The sequence below is a fragment of the Mandrillus leucophaeus genome, unplaced genomic scaffold (assembly GCF_000951045.1).
Source record: "Mandrillus leucophaeus isolate KB7577 unplaced genomic scaffold, Mleu.le_1.0 Scaffold889, whole genome shotgun sequence".
Taxonomy (NCBI): domain Eukaryota; kingdom Metazoa; phylum Chordata; class Mammalia; order Primates; family Cercopithecidae; genus Mandrillus; species Mandrillus leucophaeus.
This window is the reverse complement of record NW_012109685.1, coordinates 423,933-444,360: the sequence shown is the minus strand read 5'-3', so window position 1 is coordinate 444,360 and position 20,428 is coordinate 423,933. Positions and strand designations below refer to the sequence as shown.

The 20,428-nt window shown below is 40.6% G+C and overlaps 1 protein-coding gene across 1 annotated transcript in view; it reads left to right on the top strand.

Moving 5' to 3' along the window:
* Positions 1 to 19,183, top strand: part of SDHAF4 (succinate dehydrogenase complex assembly factor 4) — a 19,580-nt gene extending 397 nt beyond the window's left edge. Inside the window, exons 2-3 of the mRNA XM_011969386.1 lie at positions 12,761 to 12,913; positions 18,967 to 19,183. Of these exons, the coding sequence (XP_011824776.1) occupies positions 12,761 to 12,913; positions 18,967 to 19,025 (212 nt within the window). The 3' untranslated portion in view covers positions 19,026 to 19,183. The remainder of the gene's footprint in view (positions 1 to 12,760; positions 12,914 to 18,966) is intronic.
* Positions 19,184 to 20,428: the final 1,245 nt, after the last annotated feature.

Here is a 20,428-nt window from a genome sequence, read left to right as displayed (position 1 = left end):
TGCCCAGCTTCTCCCGCCCAGATGCCCACCCCGTGGCCTGGGCAGGTCCTTGCAGCGCCTGGGGTCTCGAGTGGGACTAGAGCGAGAAGATCGCTAATGCCCTTACCCCCGCCCGGACGTCTGCTTCCTGCCGGGCACGCGATGGCCCAGCAGGACCACAGACGTTCTGGGTCGTTCCTGTGGGAGCTCGCAGGGCACACTGCACTTTGATGCCCCTGAGAAAAATGGAAAAGAAGGCCTTTTGGGAATGGGAGTCGTTGATTTACTTATTTATTTATATCATTATTTACAGGAATCCGCGCGCCTGGTCCAGGATTTGTGGCAGTTTACAGTTTATCTTTTAAAAACGGGGAAAAGTGCAGAAGTGAGCCAAAGGCAAATAAGTATAACGTCAATTAGATGAAGCCAGGAATTGTTCGTAGAGAAAAAGCATTCATGCTTTCAGTAAAACCAATATTTTTAAACCCATTGTGGTTGGAAATTTTTCTCAAGATGATTCAGTTAGCAGCCCAGACTATGCAAAACACAATTTTAACTTGTGACACCTGGAGAAGTTATGCAAGTTGAAAACAATAATTATTGCCCTCATAATAAATGGCTCCGGATTTCTATGCAATTTGTTTTCCTTTGAGCTATCATTTCCCCCAAATACAAACATTTTACATAATTGTATAAGTTTTAAATAGTCCAGAAATGAGTAATACAGAAAGTGAAAGTCCCACATTATCCAAACCTCAAGGTAATAAAGTTAAAATTTTGTAGGGTTCATTCAACGTCTCCCTTTAACTAGTTTTAAACAATTATGAAGTATTCCATACATATACACACACACACATATATATATATGTATGTAGCACACATGTAAGCTATAAAGCACAACCAGCATCTATGAACTTATCCTCCAGTTTAAGAAATAGTCTCCATTGCCAAGGAGGTCTCTATGTGCGGCTTCCTGATACACCTGCGCAACGGTGTTTTAAATCTTCGTAGAAATGGTTTCATATTGTTGATTTTTTTTTCAGCTAACACTGTGTTTTGTGATTGATCCACATTGATGTATGAGGTTGTAGTTATTCATTCAACTGTGTGAACCTATGATACATTTTCCAATGCCCTTCTCAAAGGACATTTGAGTAATTCTAGAAACACCAGGATTGGCTGCTACACATTCTTGTGTACCTTACTTGTGCATTAGTGGAAGGAGTGGAATTCCTGGAGTATGGTGTAGGTCTTTCCAATTTTACAACATGATGCCAAGGTGTAACGGCATTTTCTAATTCTATAGCAATTTTCACTTCTACCAGCAGTGTATTAGAGTTCGTGTTGTTGCACAAACTTGCGAAAACTTAATTTTGTCTAAGTTTTTTATTTTTGGCTGCCTACAGGGTGATGAAATGACACCTCATTGTGATTTTGCTTTTCTCTGATTAAAGAAGTAAAACATCTTTTCAAATATCAACATTTTGTGAAACACCTTTTTCTCTTTTCTTTTCCTTTTTTTTTTTTTTTTTGAGACGGAGTTTCGCCCTTGTTGCCTAGGCTGGAGTGCAACGGCAAGATTTCAGCTCACTACAACATCTGCTTCCCGAGTTGAAACGATTCTCCTGCCTCAGCCTTCCAAGTAGCTGATATTACAGGCGCCCGCCACCACGCCCAGCTAATTTTTTGTATTTTTGGTAGAGACAGGGTTTTGCCATGACCACAGGTGATCTACCCACCTTGGCCTACCAAAGTGCTGGGATTACAGGCATGAGCCACCGCGCCTGGCCTTTTTTCTTAACAGATTCTTATTTATATTCTTTACAAGTATTTGTATGCTAAACCTTTTTTAGTTATGTAGGTGTCAAATATCTCAATTTGTGGTTTGTTTCTATCACTACTAGGCAGAATAGAATAATGGGTCTGCATGTACAATCATGCAGCTTCGATATAAAAGGTATCTTTTAATAAACATGTTTATAATTTTATCTGTAAAATTTTTTCTTGGTCCTTTTGTTTATTGTTACTGCCTTATGGTCTTGTCTAAGAAACCCTTTTGTGCTCTAAAGTCATAGACATAGTCTCCTATATTTTCTTCTTAAAAATTTATAGTTTTGGCCGGGCGCGGTGGCTCAAGCCTGTATTCCCAGCACTTTGGGAGGCCGAGACGGGCGGATCACGAGGTCAGGAGATCGAGACCATCCTGGCTAACACGGTGAAACCCCGTCTCTACTAAAAAATACAAAAAACTAGCCGGGCGAGGTGGCGGGCGCCTGTAGTCCCAGCTACTCGGGAGGCTGAGGCAGGAGAATGGCGTACACCCGGGAGACGGAGCTTGCAGCGAGCTGAGATCCGGACACTGCACTCCAGTCTGGGTGACGGAGCAAGACTCCGTCTCAAACAAAAAAAAAAAAAAAATTATAGTTTTGCTTTTCACATTTAAGCCTTTATTCTACCAGGAATTGATTTTTGTGTATGGTGTGAGGCAGGAAACCATTTTTCTTTTTTTTCATGTCAAACACTTGTCCCAGATTCATGTATTTATAGGACCTTTCCCCTAATGATATAATGTCAGCCATCATAAATCAAGTTTACTTATGCATATATGCATACGTTTATTTATTGGCTCTTTTTTCAGTCCCATTGACCTATTTGTCTATTCCTGTGCTGATACTGTCTTGATAACTATAACCATAACTTTGTAATAAATCTTATTATTTTCTGACTATTGTTTACGTATAGAAACCTGATGCTTAATGATTTTGTATCTAAATTACCTTATTAATTTAAGTAATTTACTTTGCAGATTTTGGGGACTTTGCTGCGTAGACATTCATATCATCTGCAAATGGTGACGGTCTAGTTTCTCCCTATCTAATCCTTTTTTTTGAGAAGGGGTCTTGCTGTGTCACCCAGGCTGGAGTGCAGTGGCGCAGTCTCTGCTCACTGCAACCTCCACCTCCTGGGATCAAGTGATTCTCCTGCCTCAGCCTCCCGAGTAGCTGGGATTACTGGTGTGCGCCACCATGCCTGGCTAATTTTTATATTTTTTATAGAGATGGGGTTTTGCCACGTTAGCCAAGTGATCCAACCGCCTCGGCCTCTCAAAGTGCTGGGATTACAGGCGTGAGCCACCGTGCCCCCTGCCCTCCCTGTCTAATCCTTATATCTTTTTCTTTTGTTTTTCTTTCCTTGCTCAGATTTCCAGCACCATGTTGACTAGAAGTGATGACAGCAAGCATACTTATCTTGTTTATGATTATAAAGGGAATGCATTTGTATTTTATGATTAAGGTGTGATATTGCAGTCATTTAGATAAAACTGCTATATATTTTTTTAAGTCACCATCTCCTAATAACTCTTAAAGCATGTTTTATAAATGAATCCTCAGGGAACAGTTCTAGCTATCTCCCAAATAACTCTGTTCTTTTAAACAAAACAATCACCTTCTTATTTTTTTGCTAGAACTCTTTATTTTGGATTTACATTTACTTACTGGATTTAGTGATCCGTAACTGTGGGTCTTCAGAGTCCAAGCCTTTGTGAAATAAAATTTCATGGAACATGAAAAAAAAGATGTGGTAGTAGCTGCAGTTATACCCTTTTCAGGTTAAGGAAGTCACTTTCTATGTAGAGTTTTGGGATTTTGTTTTGTTTTTGTTTATGTATTTGTATTTGTTTTTTAATGATGAGTAAATCTTGAAGTTTACTGAATTGATTTTTCTTCATCTTACTGAGGCGTTTATCATTTTCTGCTTTAATCTGTTGAGGTGGTAAGTTACAGATTTTTCTAATAGTGAATCACTTGCATTCCTAGAAAATATTCCAAAGGATCATAGTGATTATATTTTTTAATATAATGTATTTGTTGTGCTTATATTTTTTTTTAGAAATTGGCATGTAATTTTCTTCTCTTACACACTGAAACCCCTGCCTCCAGGGTTCAGGTGATTCTTCTGCCTCAGCCTCCCGAGTAGCTGGGATTACAGGCGCATGCCACCACACCCAGCTAATTTTTGTATTTTTGGTAGAGACAAGGTTTCACCATATCTTGGCCAGGCCGATCTCGAACTTCTGACCTCGTGATACGCTGGCCTTGGCCTCCCAAAGTGCTGGCATTACAGGCGTGAGCCACCGCGCCCAGCTTTCCCTGGTTTTAGTATTAAGGTTATTCTAAGGCCGGGCACGGTGGCTCACGCCTGTCATCCCAGCACTTTGGAAGGCCAAGGCGGGCGGATCATGAGGTCAGGAGATTGAGACCATCCTGCCTAACACGGTGAAATCCCGTCTCTACTAAAAATACACACACACAAAAAAGTAGCCAGGCATGGTGGCGGGCGCCTGTAGTCCCAGCTGCTCGGGAGACTGAGGCAGGACAATGGTGTGAACCCGGGAGGCAGAGGTTGCAGTGAGCCGACATCGGGCCAATGCACTCCAACCTGGGCAACAGAGCGAGACTCCATCTCAAAAAAAAAAAAAAAAAAAAAAAGGTTATTCTAGCCTCATACCATGTATTGAGGATTCTACTTACCCGTTTCCCTTCTTTGTTAGGCTTTGTTTAAGATTGGAATTATCTGTTCCTTGAGGGTTTGTTGCACCTCACCTGCAAAACTGTCTAGACCTGCTCTTCTCTTCAAGGGAAGACTAAATTACTTGTTTAACTTCTACAATGGTTATTGCTGTATTTATCAGGTTTCCTCTCTTAAGTTGGTTTTGGTAAGTTAACTTTTTCTGGAAAGGTTTTCATTTTGTATTGTTTCAATGTATAGGCATAAAGTTTCTGGTATTTTTTCAAAATTTTCTGCTCTCCATATAATTATGTGCTCTCTTTTTCTCATATTATTTATTTTGCCTTCTCTTGTTTTTTTATAGTAACCTTACCAAAGGCTTTACAACACTTTTAGTCTTTTTTGGTCTTTTTTGTTTTTGCTTTTGAGACAGAGTCTTGCTCTGTCGCCCAGGCTGGAGTGCAGTGGTGTGATCTTGCTTAACCACAACCTCCACCTCCCGGGTTCTAGCAGTTCTCCTGCCTCAGCCTCCTAGCTGGGATTACAGGTGCGCACCACCACGTCTGGCTAATTTTTGTGTTTTTAGTAGAGACGAGGTTTCACCATGCTGGCCAGGCTGGAACACTTTCAGTCTTTTCAGAGCACCAACCTTTGTTTATTGTTGATCTTCTTTGTTATAAGTTATGCAAAGGATATTTATTGTACAACATGGTGACTATTGTTAATATCAATGTATACTTGAAAATTGTTGAGAGTAGATTTTAAATTTTCTCATCACAAATAATTGATAGGTATGTGAGTTAAAGCATATGTTAGCTTGATTTAGCTATTTCACAATATATACATATTTCAAAACATGCTGTACACCATAAATGTATGTAATATTTATCAATTAAAAAATGAAGAATATATTGAAAATTATTTTTACATTGTAAATTATGTTATCTTTTATTCATTTTTTTCTTATTATCTTATTTTTCCATTTTCCATGGTTTTTGTTTTGTTTTGTTTTGAGACAGAGTCTGGCTTTGTCGCCCAAGCTGGAGTGCAGTGGCGCAATCTCGGCTCACTGCAAGCTCCGCCCCCCCCCCCCCCCCCCCCCGGATTCACACCATTCTCCTGCCTCAGCCTCCCGAGTAGCTGGGACTACAGGCGCCCACCACCGCGCCCGGCTAATTTTTTGTGTTTTTAGTAGAGTTGGGGTTTCACAGTGTTAGGCAGGATGGTCTCGATCTCCTGACCTGGTGATCCGCCCACCTCGGCCGCCTAAAGTGCTGGGATTGCAGGCGTGAGCCACCGCGCCTGGCCGATTTTTTTTTTTTTTTAAACTTGCAAATGGTGCGTCTCACATAAACAGCATATGGCTGGTTTCTGGTTTGTTTGTATTGGGTTTTTTTGTTGTTGTTTTGCACTGATAGTCTCTTTACCCTTATTATAATTACTGATATAATTACATTCCTCTGTTCAGACTCTTGGGTCTGTGTGTGTGTGCACCTGCATGCACAGGTATGTTGGGTGGGATTTGATTTTGATAAACCTATAAAGCATATGCTACTAATCTTTTGTATAGTCTGTATATAAAAGCATTTTCTCTCTATTCTTATCTCCCACTTTACTTCTGGGAACATTTTTTTCTTTTTTCTGAGAGACAGAGCCTTGCCCTATCACCCAGGATAGAGAGCAGTGGAGCAGTCATAGCTCATTACATGCTTGATCTCCAGAACACAAGCCGTTCTCCCACCTCAGCCTCCTGCCGAGTAGCTAAGACTATAGGCACCACTGTCATGCAGTCGTGCCCAGCTAATCTTTCATTATTTTTATTTATTTGTCTCTGTGCTTTTTTCTGTATAATTTCTTTGAAACTTTATTCCAGATCATAAATTCTCTTTTCAATTGTATTTATTCTGCTATTTGGCCTTTTTCTTTCTTTCTTTTTTTTTTTTTTTTGAGGTAGAATCTCACTCTGTCGCCCAAGCTGGAGTACAGTGACGCATTCTTGGCTCACTGCAAACTCTGCCTCCTGGGTTCAAGTGATTCTCCCGCCTCAGCCTCCCGCGTAGCTGCGATTGCAGGCACCTGCCACCACACCCAGCTAATTTTTGTATTTCAAGTAGAGATACAGTTTCACCAGATTGGCCAGGCTGGTCTTGAACCTCTGACCTCAGGTGATCCACCTGCCTCTGCCTCCCAAATTGCTAGGATTACAGGTGTGAGCCACAATGCCCGGCCAGCTATTTGGCCTTTTTATTGAGTTTTAGATTTGTTATTTCTGAATTTCCGTGTTTTTCTTTTCTTTCTTTCTTTCTTTTTCTTGGCCTAATCATTTTTCTTTTTTCTTTTTTCTCTTTCTTTTTCTTTTCTTTTTTCTTTTTTGATACAGAGTCTTGCTCTGTTGCCTGGGCTGGAGTGCAGTGGCGTGATCTCACTCACTGCAACCTCTGTCCCCTGGTTCAAGCGATTGTCTTGCCTCAGCCTCCCAAGTAGCTGGGATTACAGGTACCAGCCACTACGCCCAGCTAATTTTTTGTATTTTTAGTAGAGGTGGGGTTTCACCTTGTTGGAACTCCTGACCTCAAGTAATCTGCCTGCGTCAGCCTCCCAAAGTGCTGGAATTACAGGTGTGAGCCACTGTGCCTGGCCTAAAAAAACTTTTGCAAAGCCAAAAATAAGTAAGCAAAAAGAGACAATGAAAAATGATTAGGCTGGTGGGCACGGATTTGCAGATGCAAATCCTCTCAAGAAAAATAACTCTCCACATATGTCTCACGGAATTCTCACAGAGAGAATCCCAGAAAAACATTCAAGGAAACAAAGCCATCACAAACAAGTCAGTAGAATCAATGTATAATGGAACAGTGGGACAATAAAGATTTTGTATACAGGATTCAGAAAATAAAATAATAAATTAAAAAATTTTGGCCAGGTGCGGTGGCTTACGGCTGTACTCCCAGCACATTGGGAGGCCAAGGTGGGTGGATCACCTGAGGTCAGGAGTTCGAGACCAGCCTGGCCTATATGGTGAAACCCTGTCTACTAAAAATACAAAAATTAGCTGGGTGTGGTGGCACACATCTATAATCTCAGCTACTCAGGAGGCTGAGGTAGGAGAATCACTTGAACCCGGGAGGCGGAGGTTGCAGTGAGCTGAGGGCACACCACTGCACTCCGGCCTGGGTGGCAGAAAAAGATTCCATCTCAAAAAAAAAAAAAAAGATGCTTAGGGATTTTTGGAAGATGCAGCTAGTGTGTAGTTAAGCCTAAACACAGGTGTGGGTCAGCCAGTGGCTTCAAAATCTCAAGAGGGGCTTCTTTTTTTCACATCTTCACTCAGAACCAAGGTTAAAGTAGACACTTTTCCTTCCTTAACTGTCTTCTAGTTCCTTGCTATTTGGAATAGCAGCATAATCATCACCTGGAAGCTTGTTAAAATGCAAGAATCCCAAGTGCCACCTAGAACTACTCAGAATCTGCATTTTAACAAAATCCCCCAGGTGGTTTTTATCTATGTTTTAAATCTTTCAACTGGGTGTGGTGGCTCACGCGCGTAATCCCAGCACTTTGGGAGGCAGGAGGATTGCTTGAGTTCGGGAGTTCAAGACCAGCCTGGGCAACATGGTGAGATGCCCATCTCTACGAAAAATAAAATTAGCTGGGCATGGTGATGCGTCGCTGTAGTCCCAGCTACTGAGGAGGCTGAGGCAGGCTGAGGCTGAGCCCAGGAGATCAAGGCTACCATGAGCCATGATTGCGCCACTACACTCAAGACTGGGCAACAGAGCAAGACCCTGTTTCAAAAAACAACAAAAATCTTCTGGTTCACTTTCTTTTCTCAGTCTGTGAGCCTCCCTGAGTCCTGGCCTCTAATACGCTTTCTGTTTGCTTGGGTTTAAGAGACTGTCATCTCCCTGCTGTCCTGAAAGCTCTATATCCCAAGCTCTAGGCAAGAAAGACACGAGAAGGCTGGGCACCATGGCTCACGCCTGTAATCCCAGTTCTTTAGGAGACCAAAGCAGGCGGATCACTTGAGGTCAGGAGTTTGATACCAGCCTGGCCAACATGGCGAAACCCCGTCTCCACTAAAAATACAAAAATTAGCTTGGTGTATTGGTGGGTGCCTGTAATCCCATCTACTTGGGAGGCTGAGGCACAAGAATCCCTTGAACCCTGGAAACAGAGGTTGCAATGAGCTGAGATCATGCCACTGCACTCCAGCCGCCTGGGGCACAGAGTGAGACTCTGAAAAAAAAAAAAAAAGACCAGCTTGGTCAACATGGTGAAACTCCGTCTCTACTGAAAATACAAAAACTTAGCTGGGTTTGGTGGCTAATTTTTTTTGTCTCTGTCTCAAAAAAGAAAGACACGAAATGTGTAGCCGTTTCACTTTGTGTTTACCTCACTGGACTGTCTTTGCAGTTTATCATTATTTACTTTCATAAAGGTTCTATCTCTGATTTAGAGGGGGTTTGGTTTTGTTTTACCTTTTTAGGTATTTTATGACTGTAGAATTTTGGCATTTCTGATTTGTCAAAGTACCAGAGAAAAGTTTTGGGTTGTGTGTTGTTTTTTTTTTTTGTGTGTGTGTGTGTGTGTGTGAGAGAGAGAGAGAGAGAGAGTCATTCTTTTACTTTTATTATTTCTTCTTTTAGAAGGTTTTCTTCTTGTCTGTTATGTCCATGTAAGCACAATTCTAACTAGGTTTGGATAAAGTCAAACCACCCCTTGAAGTAGAAGACATGGGCTTTATGGTTGTTATTTCCTGATGTTGTTAAAAGAACCTTTTGTTTTAAGTTTGTCAGCTACTTCCCATGTAGTCAAGGTAGTCAGAAGTCTGCTGACAGCCAAAATGCAATATTAACATGAATACAGTTACTATTGCTCAATACCTACTATTTAATAGGCAGAGTTAACAGGAGTGGTCCTTGGGCTTAACTCCTCATCTGACACGCCCGTGTTTCTTATGGTCTGCCTTTGAAGCTACATGTATATGCTTCATTACCAACACCCCTGGCAGGCTGATGTGCACACGCTTGTGTCCAAAGCTGTAAAGCCTGTAGGTACCAAGGAGCACTGTGTCCCATCTTATATTGTACTGTACAGAAATGAGGGGCATTATCTTCCCGTGTTCTGTCACACTGTTACCTGACTACAAAAATAGTTCTGCTTGTGTTTCCAATGGCCTCAGAGTTCCTTGAGAAAACTTGTCTTTCAATTTTTCCTTGTAAACCCTCTTTCTACAGATAAAGTCTTTCAGAAGTCTGCAAAGTCATATTAGGGACCAATTTCTCCAACTTACACTTTGCTACTCCTTGCTTTCCCCAAGATCCAGTTTTCTGTTCTTCACCAGAAACCCTTACGCAAATTAACTTATGCATCCCAGAGTTAAGCTCAAGTTATTGATGCACTTACTCAATGTGTACACATACACAGACATACACCTATTCATTTATCTTAACCACTTGTATGCATGTGTTTGAGTCTATTTCTTTAAACGAGGTTGGGTTATGTAGTGATGACTAGAATATGAGAAAAATATGTGTAATGAAAAAACATATGTAATGCTGTCAAGGGCTTACAGATATTCCATCGAAATAACAATAAATACTGTTTGTCACTATGCTAAATGCATAAATTGTCCCGTTTATTCAGCAATCTCATGTGATAGGTACTGTGATTTTTCTATTCAGAGGAAAGGAAACAGAAAGGGTAACTTGACCAACATCCAACACCTAGTAAGTGGTTGCATTTGTTTCCTATTGCTGCTATAACATGTTATCACAAATTTAGTGGCTTAACACATTTTACAGTTTTGGAGATCAGGAGTCTGGAAGGGGTCGCACTGAGCTGGAACCAGGCAGTTAGTAGGGCTGTGTTCCTTCTGGAAGCTGCATCCATTTCCTTCTCTCTTTTAGCTTCTAGAGGCTGCCCACATTCCTTGGCTTGCCCCCTTCCTCCATCTTCAAAGCCTGCAGCATCGGGTCTGGTCTGTCTTCCAACCTCTCTTCCCTTTTAAAGGACCCTTGTGGTTACATTGACCCACCCTATAATCCTGGATAATCTCCCTATTTTAAGGTCATCTGATTAGCCACCTTAATTCTGTCTGCTACCAAAATTCTTCACCATGTAACCAAACCTGTTCACAGATTCTGGGTATTGGATTCTGATTATCTTTAAGGCCATTATTCTTCTTGCCACAGGGGTGTAACTGGAACTTGTACCCAAATTTGTCTGCTTCTAAAGCAATTTCTTTAGGAAGCTGAAAACCCCTAACACTGAGCTCACTTTTTTCCCTGTGGTTTTTCCCTTATGAATATTATCTCGGTGAGGGTTTGTATAACTTTCATAGCACTGAAAATTCAACTCTCTTTAGAAACTAGAGAGCAAATGATCTCATTTACACATTGCAGACACCCAGTACATTTTAAAATCCCAAGTTTTATTTTAGATTCAGGGGATACATGTGCAGGTTTGTTACCTGGGTTTATGTGTGATGCTGAGATTTGGGATATGAATGATCCCATCACAGATAATGAGCATAGTACCCAAAAGTTAGTTTTTCAACTCTTGCATCCCCTTCCTCCCTCCCCCACAGTAGTACCCAGTTTCTATTGTTGCCTTATGTTCCTGAGTGTCCAGTGTTTCACTCTGTAGAATTAGAAAATTATGTGTAAGAATATGCAATATTTGGTTTTCTGTTCCTGCATTAGTTCACTTAGGATAATGGCCTCCAGCTGCATCCATGTTGCAGCAAAGGACATGATTTCATTATTTTCATGGTTGCATAGTATTCCATGGTATATATGTACCACATTTTCTTTATCCAGTCCACCATTGAGGAGCACCTAGGTTGATTCTGTGTCTTTGCTATTGTGAATAGTGCTGCAGTGAACTTGCAAGTGCATGTGTCTTTTTGGTGTGAAAAATGAGTAGTTTTCTTTTGGGTATATACCCAGTAACAGGATTGCTGGGTCAAGTGATAGTTCTGCCTTAAGTACTTTGAGAAATCTCCAAACTGTTTTCCACAGTGACTGAACTAAGATACATTCCCACTAGCTGTATATACGCATTCCCTCTTCTCTACAGCCTCACCAGCATCTGTTGTTTTTTAACTTTTTAATAATAGCCATTCTGACTGATGTGATATGGTCTCTCTTGATTTCAATTTGCATTTATCTACTAATTCGTGATGTGGAGCATTTTTAAATATGTTTGTTGGCCGCTTGTATGTCTTCTTGTGAGAAATGTCTCTTCATGTCTGTTGTCCGTTTTTTAGTGTGGTTGTTGTTTGCTTGTTGAGTTGTTTAAGTTCCTTATAGATTCCGGATATGAGACTTTTCTCAGATGTGTAGTTTGCAAATATTTTCTCTCATTCTGTAGGTTGTATGTTTACTCTGTTGATAGTTTCTTTTGCTCTACAAAAGCTTTTTAGTTTAATTAGGTCCCATTTGTCAATTTTTTGTTGTTGCTGTTGTTGTTGCAGTTGCTTTTGAGGACTTAGTCATAAATTATTTCCCAAGACCAATGTCCAGAATAGTGTTTCCCAGGTTTTCTTCTAGGATTCTTACAGTTTGAGGTCTTACATTGAAATCTTTAATCCATCTCGAGTTAATTTTTGTATGTGGTAACAAATAGGGGTTCAGTTTCATTGCTCTGCACATAGCTGCCAACTATCCCAGCACCATTTATCAAATAGGGACTTCTTTCCCCATAAAACAATGTATTTTTAGAGACATGGTCTCACTATGTTACCCAGACTAGAATTGAGCTCCTGGGTTCAAGCAATCCTCCCTCTTCAGCCTCCTGCGTAATTGAGACTACAGGTGCATGCCACCGTGCCCAACTTGATGTATTCTTAAAATTTTAGTTGACAGAAAAAGAGGACCTTGATTAGGATTTAAATGTAGCCACTTCTGACTTTTAGAGATTTGAATACTAAATATTGTCATTGAAAAGTTTGTACTAAGTTACTCTTAATATTTGAACTCCTGGTTTTTTGGCATTGCTTTAGATAGGAATTAATGTTTTAATATAAGTTTCTACAATATTGATAATGATTAACTAATTTATTTCATAGCCCTTCTTTTCAAACTGGTGGTCTTCCAGAAAGGGAAATGGCTGGACAGGAAGGAAGAATTTTCACTCTGCATCCTTTGGTACTGTTTGAACTTTGAGAAATGTGAATGTATGAACTAAAAACAAATAAATAAAATTTTATAAATGTTTAAAGTGGAAAAAATGAAAAGCTCCTAATTTTCTATTATCTCCACTCTTCTAGGATCACCCCTTCTGTGTCATTCTCTGAGGAAAACAAGTTCTTCTCAAGGAGGAAAGTCTGAACTTGTCAAACAGTCCCTTAAGAAGCCAAAGTTACCAGAAGGTCGTTTTGATGCACCAGAGGATTCCCATTTAGAGAAAGAACCACTGGAAAGTAAGCATAATAAAGCACCTCTCAGTTTTTGAAGTATCAAGGAAAGTGTTTTACTTATTGAGAAAATGAGTGAAAGAAAAGAAATATGTTATTGCTTAAATTCTGTAGTAATAAAGCATATTTCAACAATGAGTAAAATCACCATCCATCAATACATGTAGGTTTCTTAATAAAAAAGATTTTCAAGACTCTTACAGGTATTTGATTGTGTTTGTTTTATTATACCTCATTATTCACATAACAAAATATATGTTGAGACCTTCTTTGATACAAATAAATGATGTTATTTGTATCAAAGAAGGTTACGTTATTTGTATCAAAGAAGATCTTATGTGAATAATGAGGTATAATAAATATAACCACTTTATATATATAATGTATATATATTATATATAAAGAACTCCAATGACTCAACAAAAAGTCAAAAATAGCAAAGCACTTGAGTCTCAACTTACATGTTTTGCTATATGAATAATGAGGTATGATAAATAACAAATATATAATATGTGTATATTACATGTATGTCTGTAGAACTCCAGTAATCTACAAAAAATAAAAATAAAAAATAGCAAAGTACTTGAGTAGACATTTCTCCAGAGAAGGTATAGAAATGTACAAATGGCCAACAAACACATGAAAAGATGCTCAACATCAGCATCATTATCATTAGGGAAATGCAAATCAAAACTATGAGATACTACTTCATACCCACCAGGATGGTTATAATAGAAAAAAATGGAAAATAACAAGTGTTGGGAAGGATGTGGAGAAATTGAAACCCTCACGCATTTCTGGTGGGGATGTAAAACGTTGCAGCCGCTGTGGAAAACAGTATGGCCATTCCTCAAAAAATCGAACATAGAACTACCGTTTGACCCAGCAATTCTGCTCTTAGGTGTGTATCTAAAGGAATTGAAAGCAGGGACTTGAACAGATATCTCTGTAACTTTGTTCATAGTATTATTAACAGTAGCCAAAAGGTGGAAACAACCCAGTGTTCATGAACAAATGAATGGTTAAACAAAAGGTAGCATATACATACGGTGGAAAACTACTCAGTCATAAAAAGCAATTACATTGTAATATATGCTACAACATGGATGGACCTTGAAAAAATTATGTTTAGTGAAATAAGCTGGACCCAGAAGAGCAAATATATGATTCCACTTATATAAGGTACCTAGAATAGGCAAATTCATAGAGCCGGAAAGTAGAATAGAGGTGATCAGGGACTCCAGGGACTAAGAGGGAAGTCATTGTTTAGTGGGTACAGAGTTCATTGTGGGGATGATGAAAACATTTTAGTTATAGATAGTGGTGATGGTTGTACAAAACCCTGTGAATGTATTTTTGTTTTTGTTTTTGTTTTTGAGATAGAGTCTTGCTCTTTCACCTAGGCTGGAGTGCAGTGGCACAATCTCAACTCACTGCAACCTCCACCTCCCAGGTTCATGTAATACTCCTGTCTCAGCCTCCCGAGTAGCTGGGATTACAGGCACGCCACTACAGTGGCTCATTGTTGTGTTTTTAGTAGAGATGGGATTTCACCATGTTGGCCAGGCTGGTCTTGAACTCCTGACCTCAAGTGACCAACCCATCTCGGCCTCCCAAAGTGCTGGGATTACAGGCATGAGCCACTGCGCCTGGCAGTGAATGTATTTAATACTACCAAATTGTACACTTACAAATGGTTAAATGAGAAATATTATGTTATATTTATTTTACCACAATAAAAAAATAGAAAGCAAAAACCAGCACATTTCAAAAGCTAATCATCTATTTGACACAATGGTAGGCATTCAACTAAGTCTTGTATCACTCAAGTTCATGTTGAACCTATCATCCCTTAGAAACTTCTGACAAACATCACCAAATACAGCAGGTGCTCTTCAATCCTTGTTTTATTTGAACAATCCACAACCTTTGACAGTGTTAACTATTGCTTCTGGAAATCTCCTGCCTTGATTTCCATTATGTTTTCCTTAGTTTCATTTTTTTGTGTTTGTATGTGTGTGTGTGTTGTTTTGTTTTGTTTTGTTTTGTTTGTTTTGTTGAGACAGGGTCTTGCTCTGTTGCCCAGGCTAAAGTGCAGTGGCATGAACACATGGCTCACTGCAGCCTTAACTTTCCCAGCTCAAACTATCCTCCTGCCTCAGTCTCCTGAGTAACTGAGACCACAGGCGCATACCACCATGCTCACCTAATTAAAAAAATTTTTTTTTGTAGAGATGAGGTCTTGCCATGTTACCCAGGCTGGCCTCAACTCTTGGGCTCAAGCAGTCCCTCTGCCTCGGCCTCCCAAAGTGCTGGGATTACAAGCGTGAGCCACCATTCCTGGCATGCTTTCTTTAGTTTCTCACCCTATTTCTTCATTAATCTCTTCCTGGGCTCCTTTTTGAGTTCTTCTGCCTCTCCCCAACACCTAGATGTGGGTATTTGCCGGGCCTCTGTTCTTAGCCCCCTAAGCATTCCTAGGGAGATTTCATATTTCCCTAAAATGATTTGATTGATTGAGGCAGAGTCTCACTGTGTCACGCAGGCTGAAGTGCAGTGGCACTGTCACAGCTCACTGCACCCTCAACCTCCTGGGCTTCGCTACTCAGCCTCTCCTGTAACTGGGGCTACAGGCATGAACCTGGCTAATTTTTCTATTTTTTTTTTTTTTTTTTTAAGAGACAGTCTCACTACGTTGCCCAGGCTGGTCTTGAACTCCGGGGCTCAAACGATCTTCCCACCTCAGCCTCCCAAAGTGCTGAGATTACAGGCATGAGCTACCATGCCCGGCTTAAAATGATTTTAAGTATCACCTGTGTGTTGGTGATTCATACATTTTTACCTCCAATCACACCTCTTTCCTGAGCATCACTCTCCTGTCTCCATTTGCCTCCTGAATATCTTTCTTTGGATATTCCAGAAGTCTCAAAATTAATATTTCTAAAACTAAAGTCATCCTGTACCCATTGTTCCAACTCACCTTCAGCCCTCCCACACACCGGGCCTCATATCCTCCTCTTCCTTCTGGATTCTAGTCCACCCCATCTACCAAGTCACCCAAGCCCGAAATCTGGGGATAATCTTTCACTCCTGCCTCTTCCTGTCTCCTGTGACTGATCACTAACCAAGACCTGTTGCTTCTACCCTTTTAACATCACTCAAATTTATTCCCTCTTACTCTTCCTACCAGTAAGGCCCAAATTCAAGCTGTCTCTAGCTCCGCTGGTCTCCTAACAAGCCTCTCTGCTTCCTTCTTTCCTTCCTTCTAGTCTTGTCTCCCTGCCTCTAGTACGTACTTTATTCTAAGAAAACTATGTAGGTTGTCTCTTTGAAAAGAGTAGATTTCATTATTAAAACCATAAAGGAAAATGTTTGTAGCTGGGCATCCTGCTTGATATAAAGATGAATAAGAAAGGAAGATGAGATAATGTAAATAACAATGAACAGGACATCATGTGGTAACTAGCATGAGAGATACACAAAAAGATCAGAGAAAAGTCGACAAAAAAGATAACTTTTGAGCTGGGGTCTAAGGAAAAATAATTTTTTGTCTTTTTGAGTTGGAGTCTCGCTCTGTCACCCAGGCTGGAGGACAATGGTGCGATCTGAGCTCACTGCAACCTCCACCTCCCGGATTCAAGCGATTCTCCTGCCTCAGCCTCCTAAGTAGCTGGGACTACAGGCTCCTGCCACCACGCCTGGCTAATTTGTGTATTTTTAGTAGAGAAGGGGTTTCACCATGTTGGTCAGGCTGGTCTTGAACTCCTGACCTCAGGTGATCCACCTGCCTTGGCCTCCCAAAGTGCTGGGGTTACAGGTGTAAGCCACCATGCCAAGCTGGAAAAGTAAAATTTTTATAAGTAGATAAGGTGTGGTGAGGAGACGTTTCAAAATAACTGGAGAAAGCTATGGTCAAAGAGAAAGAGGCTGCAGAACATTAACACTTATAAGACACAGCTAATGGGCTTCTTTGGCTTCGACATAAATTATATGTATATTCGATTAATACAGGGGTATCCAATCTTTTGGCTTCTTTGGGCCACATTGGAAGAAGAATTGTCTTAGGCCACACATAAAATGCACTAACAATAGCTGATGAGCTAAACAAACAAAAAAAATTAAAAATAAATAAAAAATAATAAAATTTTTTAAAAGCACACAAAACAACTCAACGTTTTAAGAAAATTTACGAATTTGTGTTGGGCCACATTCAAAGCCATCCTGGGCCACATGCAACCCATGGACCGTGGGTTGGACAGGCTTGGATTAATTGAATATAAAGCTAGACACGCAGGTTCGGCTCAAATCTGGGAGGGCCCGAACTCCCAGGTTACAGTGTAAGGGCTTTATGCAGTGAGCAGTGAGGAAATGTATTTGGATAGAGGTTGTTTTAATTAGCTTTATTAAATATAGTCTGCATATAATAAAGTTCACCCATGTTAAATATACAGTTGAGTGAGGGGTTTTTTTGTTTTTATTGTTGTTTTTGTTTTTGTTTTTGTTTTTGAGATGGGGGAGTCTTGCTATGTTACCCAGGCTGGAGTGCAGTGGTGTGATCTCGGCCCCCTGCAACCTCTGCCTCCCGGGTTCCAGCGAGTCTCCTGCCTCAGCCTCCTGAGTAGCTGGGATTACAGGCACCTGCCACCACGCCCGCTTAAGTTTTGTATTTTTAGTAGAGATGGGGTTTCACCATCTTAGCCAGGCTGGTCTCAAACTCCTGACCTTGTGATCCGCCCGCCTCGGCCTCCCAAAGTGCTAGGATTACAGGCGTGAGCCACCGCACCCGGCTAGTGAGTTTTAACAAATATTTACAGCCATGGAAACCACACAAAGTGTAAAATAGTTCTGTCCCCTAAAGAGGCACATGGCAGTTCATCCTCTCCCCACCTCCTCCCAGCAACCATTGATCTGTTCTCTATCACTGTAGTTTTGCTTTTTCTAGGATTTTATATAAATGAAACTCTACAATATGTAGTCTTTAGTGTCTAGTTCCTTTCACTTAGTATAATGTGGAAGAGGGTTTCTGTTGCATTAGTTCTAAAATGGGACACTGAGAGCAGGAACCAGGGTGGTAATGGTGAGAACAAAAAGTTTCAGAAAACGGTAGGCTATTATAAGGGCAAAAATTAGGTTAAACAAATGTGAGGAAGAAGAGACATGGAAAGATACAAAGGTATGGTCAGAAAGAAGAGTGCTCAAAAGAGTGTGGGATCTGGAAAAGGAACACACTCAAAAAATAAAGTCCAGTGGACAGCAGAAGTAGATGTGAAAGTCATCAGGAAAGAGATGGGTGACCTCTGTGGCCTCGATGTGTGATGATTTACTAATGTGGATGTTGATATTAGGGATGATGGGGAGAGGGAGATGAAACTATGAACCAGATATTGATCCCATCTGAGAAGACAGAAGAATCTTTGAGTTTATTATAAGACTGGAGAAAAGCACTGGACAAGTAAATGGTATAGAATTCCAAAAAGGGAAGGCTGTAGAGGTGTGGCGTTAGAATGAGAGGCTGGAAATAGCAGTGAGGAGCAGGGACATCTTGACCTGTTCTTTCTTCCCCAGTGCTGTGGACTGAATTATGTTCCCCTGAATTCATCTGTTGGAGCTCTAACCCCTCAGGTGATGGCATTTGGAGATAGGGCCTTTGGGAGATAATTAGGTTTAGATCATGAGAGTAGGGTAACTCTTTAAGGGATGGAAATGTTTTACACTTTGTGCTATTTACATGACTGTAAACATTTGTTAAAACTCATTGAACTGTGTACTTAAAATGGGTGAATTTTATTATAAGCAGACAATACTTTAATAAAGCTGGTGGGAATCTCCTCATGGTGGGAATAGTGCCCTTATAAGAAGAGACACCAGAGAGCTTGCTGTCTGTCTTTCTCTGCCACGTGAGGACACAGCAAGAAGTGACCATCTGTAAGCCAGGAAGAAAGCCCTCATGAGAACCAACCATGCTAGCACCCTGACTTCAGCCTACCAGCCTCCAGAGCTGTGAGAAAATAAGTTTCTGTTGTTTACTCCACCTAGTCTATGGTATTTTGTTATGGCAGCTCAAGCTAAGACATCCAGTGAGCCACAGAGATATGTGAGAAAGAAGAACTTCCATTAGAGAGGCCTTCAGGGGAATTCATAGAGTAGGAAAAAGCCAACTTGCATTGCAGTAAAGCATGGACTTCTTTTGAAAACAGAATGATGATGGGTATAGGGGACAGTTTATTCACAATATAACAAGAATAAAAGAATGAATATTTGAAAAATTTTCAGGGTAAATTCTGTATCCTTTTTCTTTTGCCTAGAGAGGGGCTTTATGATTTTGGTGAAGCTCCTTTAGTTTTCTAAAGAGATACAGTTTGGGTAATCATTCTCCTGCAGTTCCCCCGTGCTATGCAGGATAAAATAAAAGCCGTATACCTTTTCTTCTAGTAATCTATCTTTTGTCAGTTGATTTTTGGCAAACCTTCAGGGGGCAAGGGGGAAGTTTTTCCTTGGTCCCTACACCTTCTCCCAGAGGCCAAGCAATGTGCTTCCTCAGTGGAACAGGTTTAAACATCTATAAGTAGCTACGGTGACAACCTCAGCAGAGAATACCCACCTTGAGAGAATGTGACACCCAGGCCCCCAAAAGTCTAGTTGCCTTTTGGTCTGTGTCTCAGGAGTATAACTGACTTCTCTAGGGATTGAATGTAAGTGAGACCTAAGTAACCATGGGGTTTGGATAAAGCAGATCTGGGTTTGAACTGGAGCTCTCAGAGGCTTCTACTCTCTGGGTTTCAGTTTCCTCCTAACACCTGCCTTAGAATGCCGTTATGAAAAGAAACTGAGATGATAGGCACTTTGCACTTTTCCTTTCAAGCCTTGCCAGTTTGTTATTCTTGTATGTACGTGTTTGCCTTTTATTGTTGTTGTTGTTGTTTTGCCTACATCAGTACTCTGTGAGCCCTATGAGGGAAGGGGCCTTCTATTGCATGGTCACTACTGTATCCTCACCCTGCCTTTACCTAGCATAGGGCCTGGCAGAGTAATAGTGGAATAAATGAATGAAACTGTCTGCCCACAGGGTTGCCATGAGGATAAGAATAAATCTTTTCATTCATTCATATGATACGTGTTAAGTATCCTCTGTAAGCCAAACACTGAAACAGCAATGGATAAAACACACAAAAAAAATTATACGTAATGAGGCTTAACATTTTAGTGGGAGAGACAGACAATAATCAAAGTACATTTTAAAAATATATGAAATTAGTGATAATTGCTGAAGATAATGTAAATCTGGGAAGGAATGGGATGTGTTGGGAGGGTGGCCACAATAAATAAATAAATAGATACAGTTTAAGAATTAGGGGCCAGGCGGCTGGGCACAGTGGCTCACACCTGTAACCCCAGCACTTGGGGAGGCTGAGGTGGGTGGATCACCTGAGGTCAGGAGTTCAAAACCAGCCTGGCCAACAAAGTAAAACCCCCGTCTCTACTAAACAAAAAATTAGCTGGTCATGGTGGTGCACACCTGTA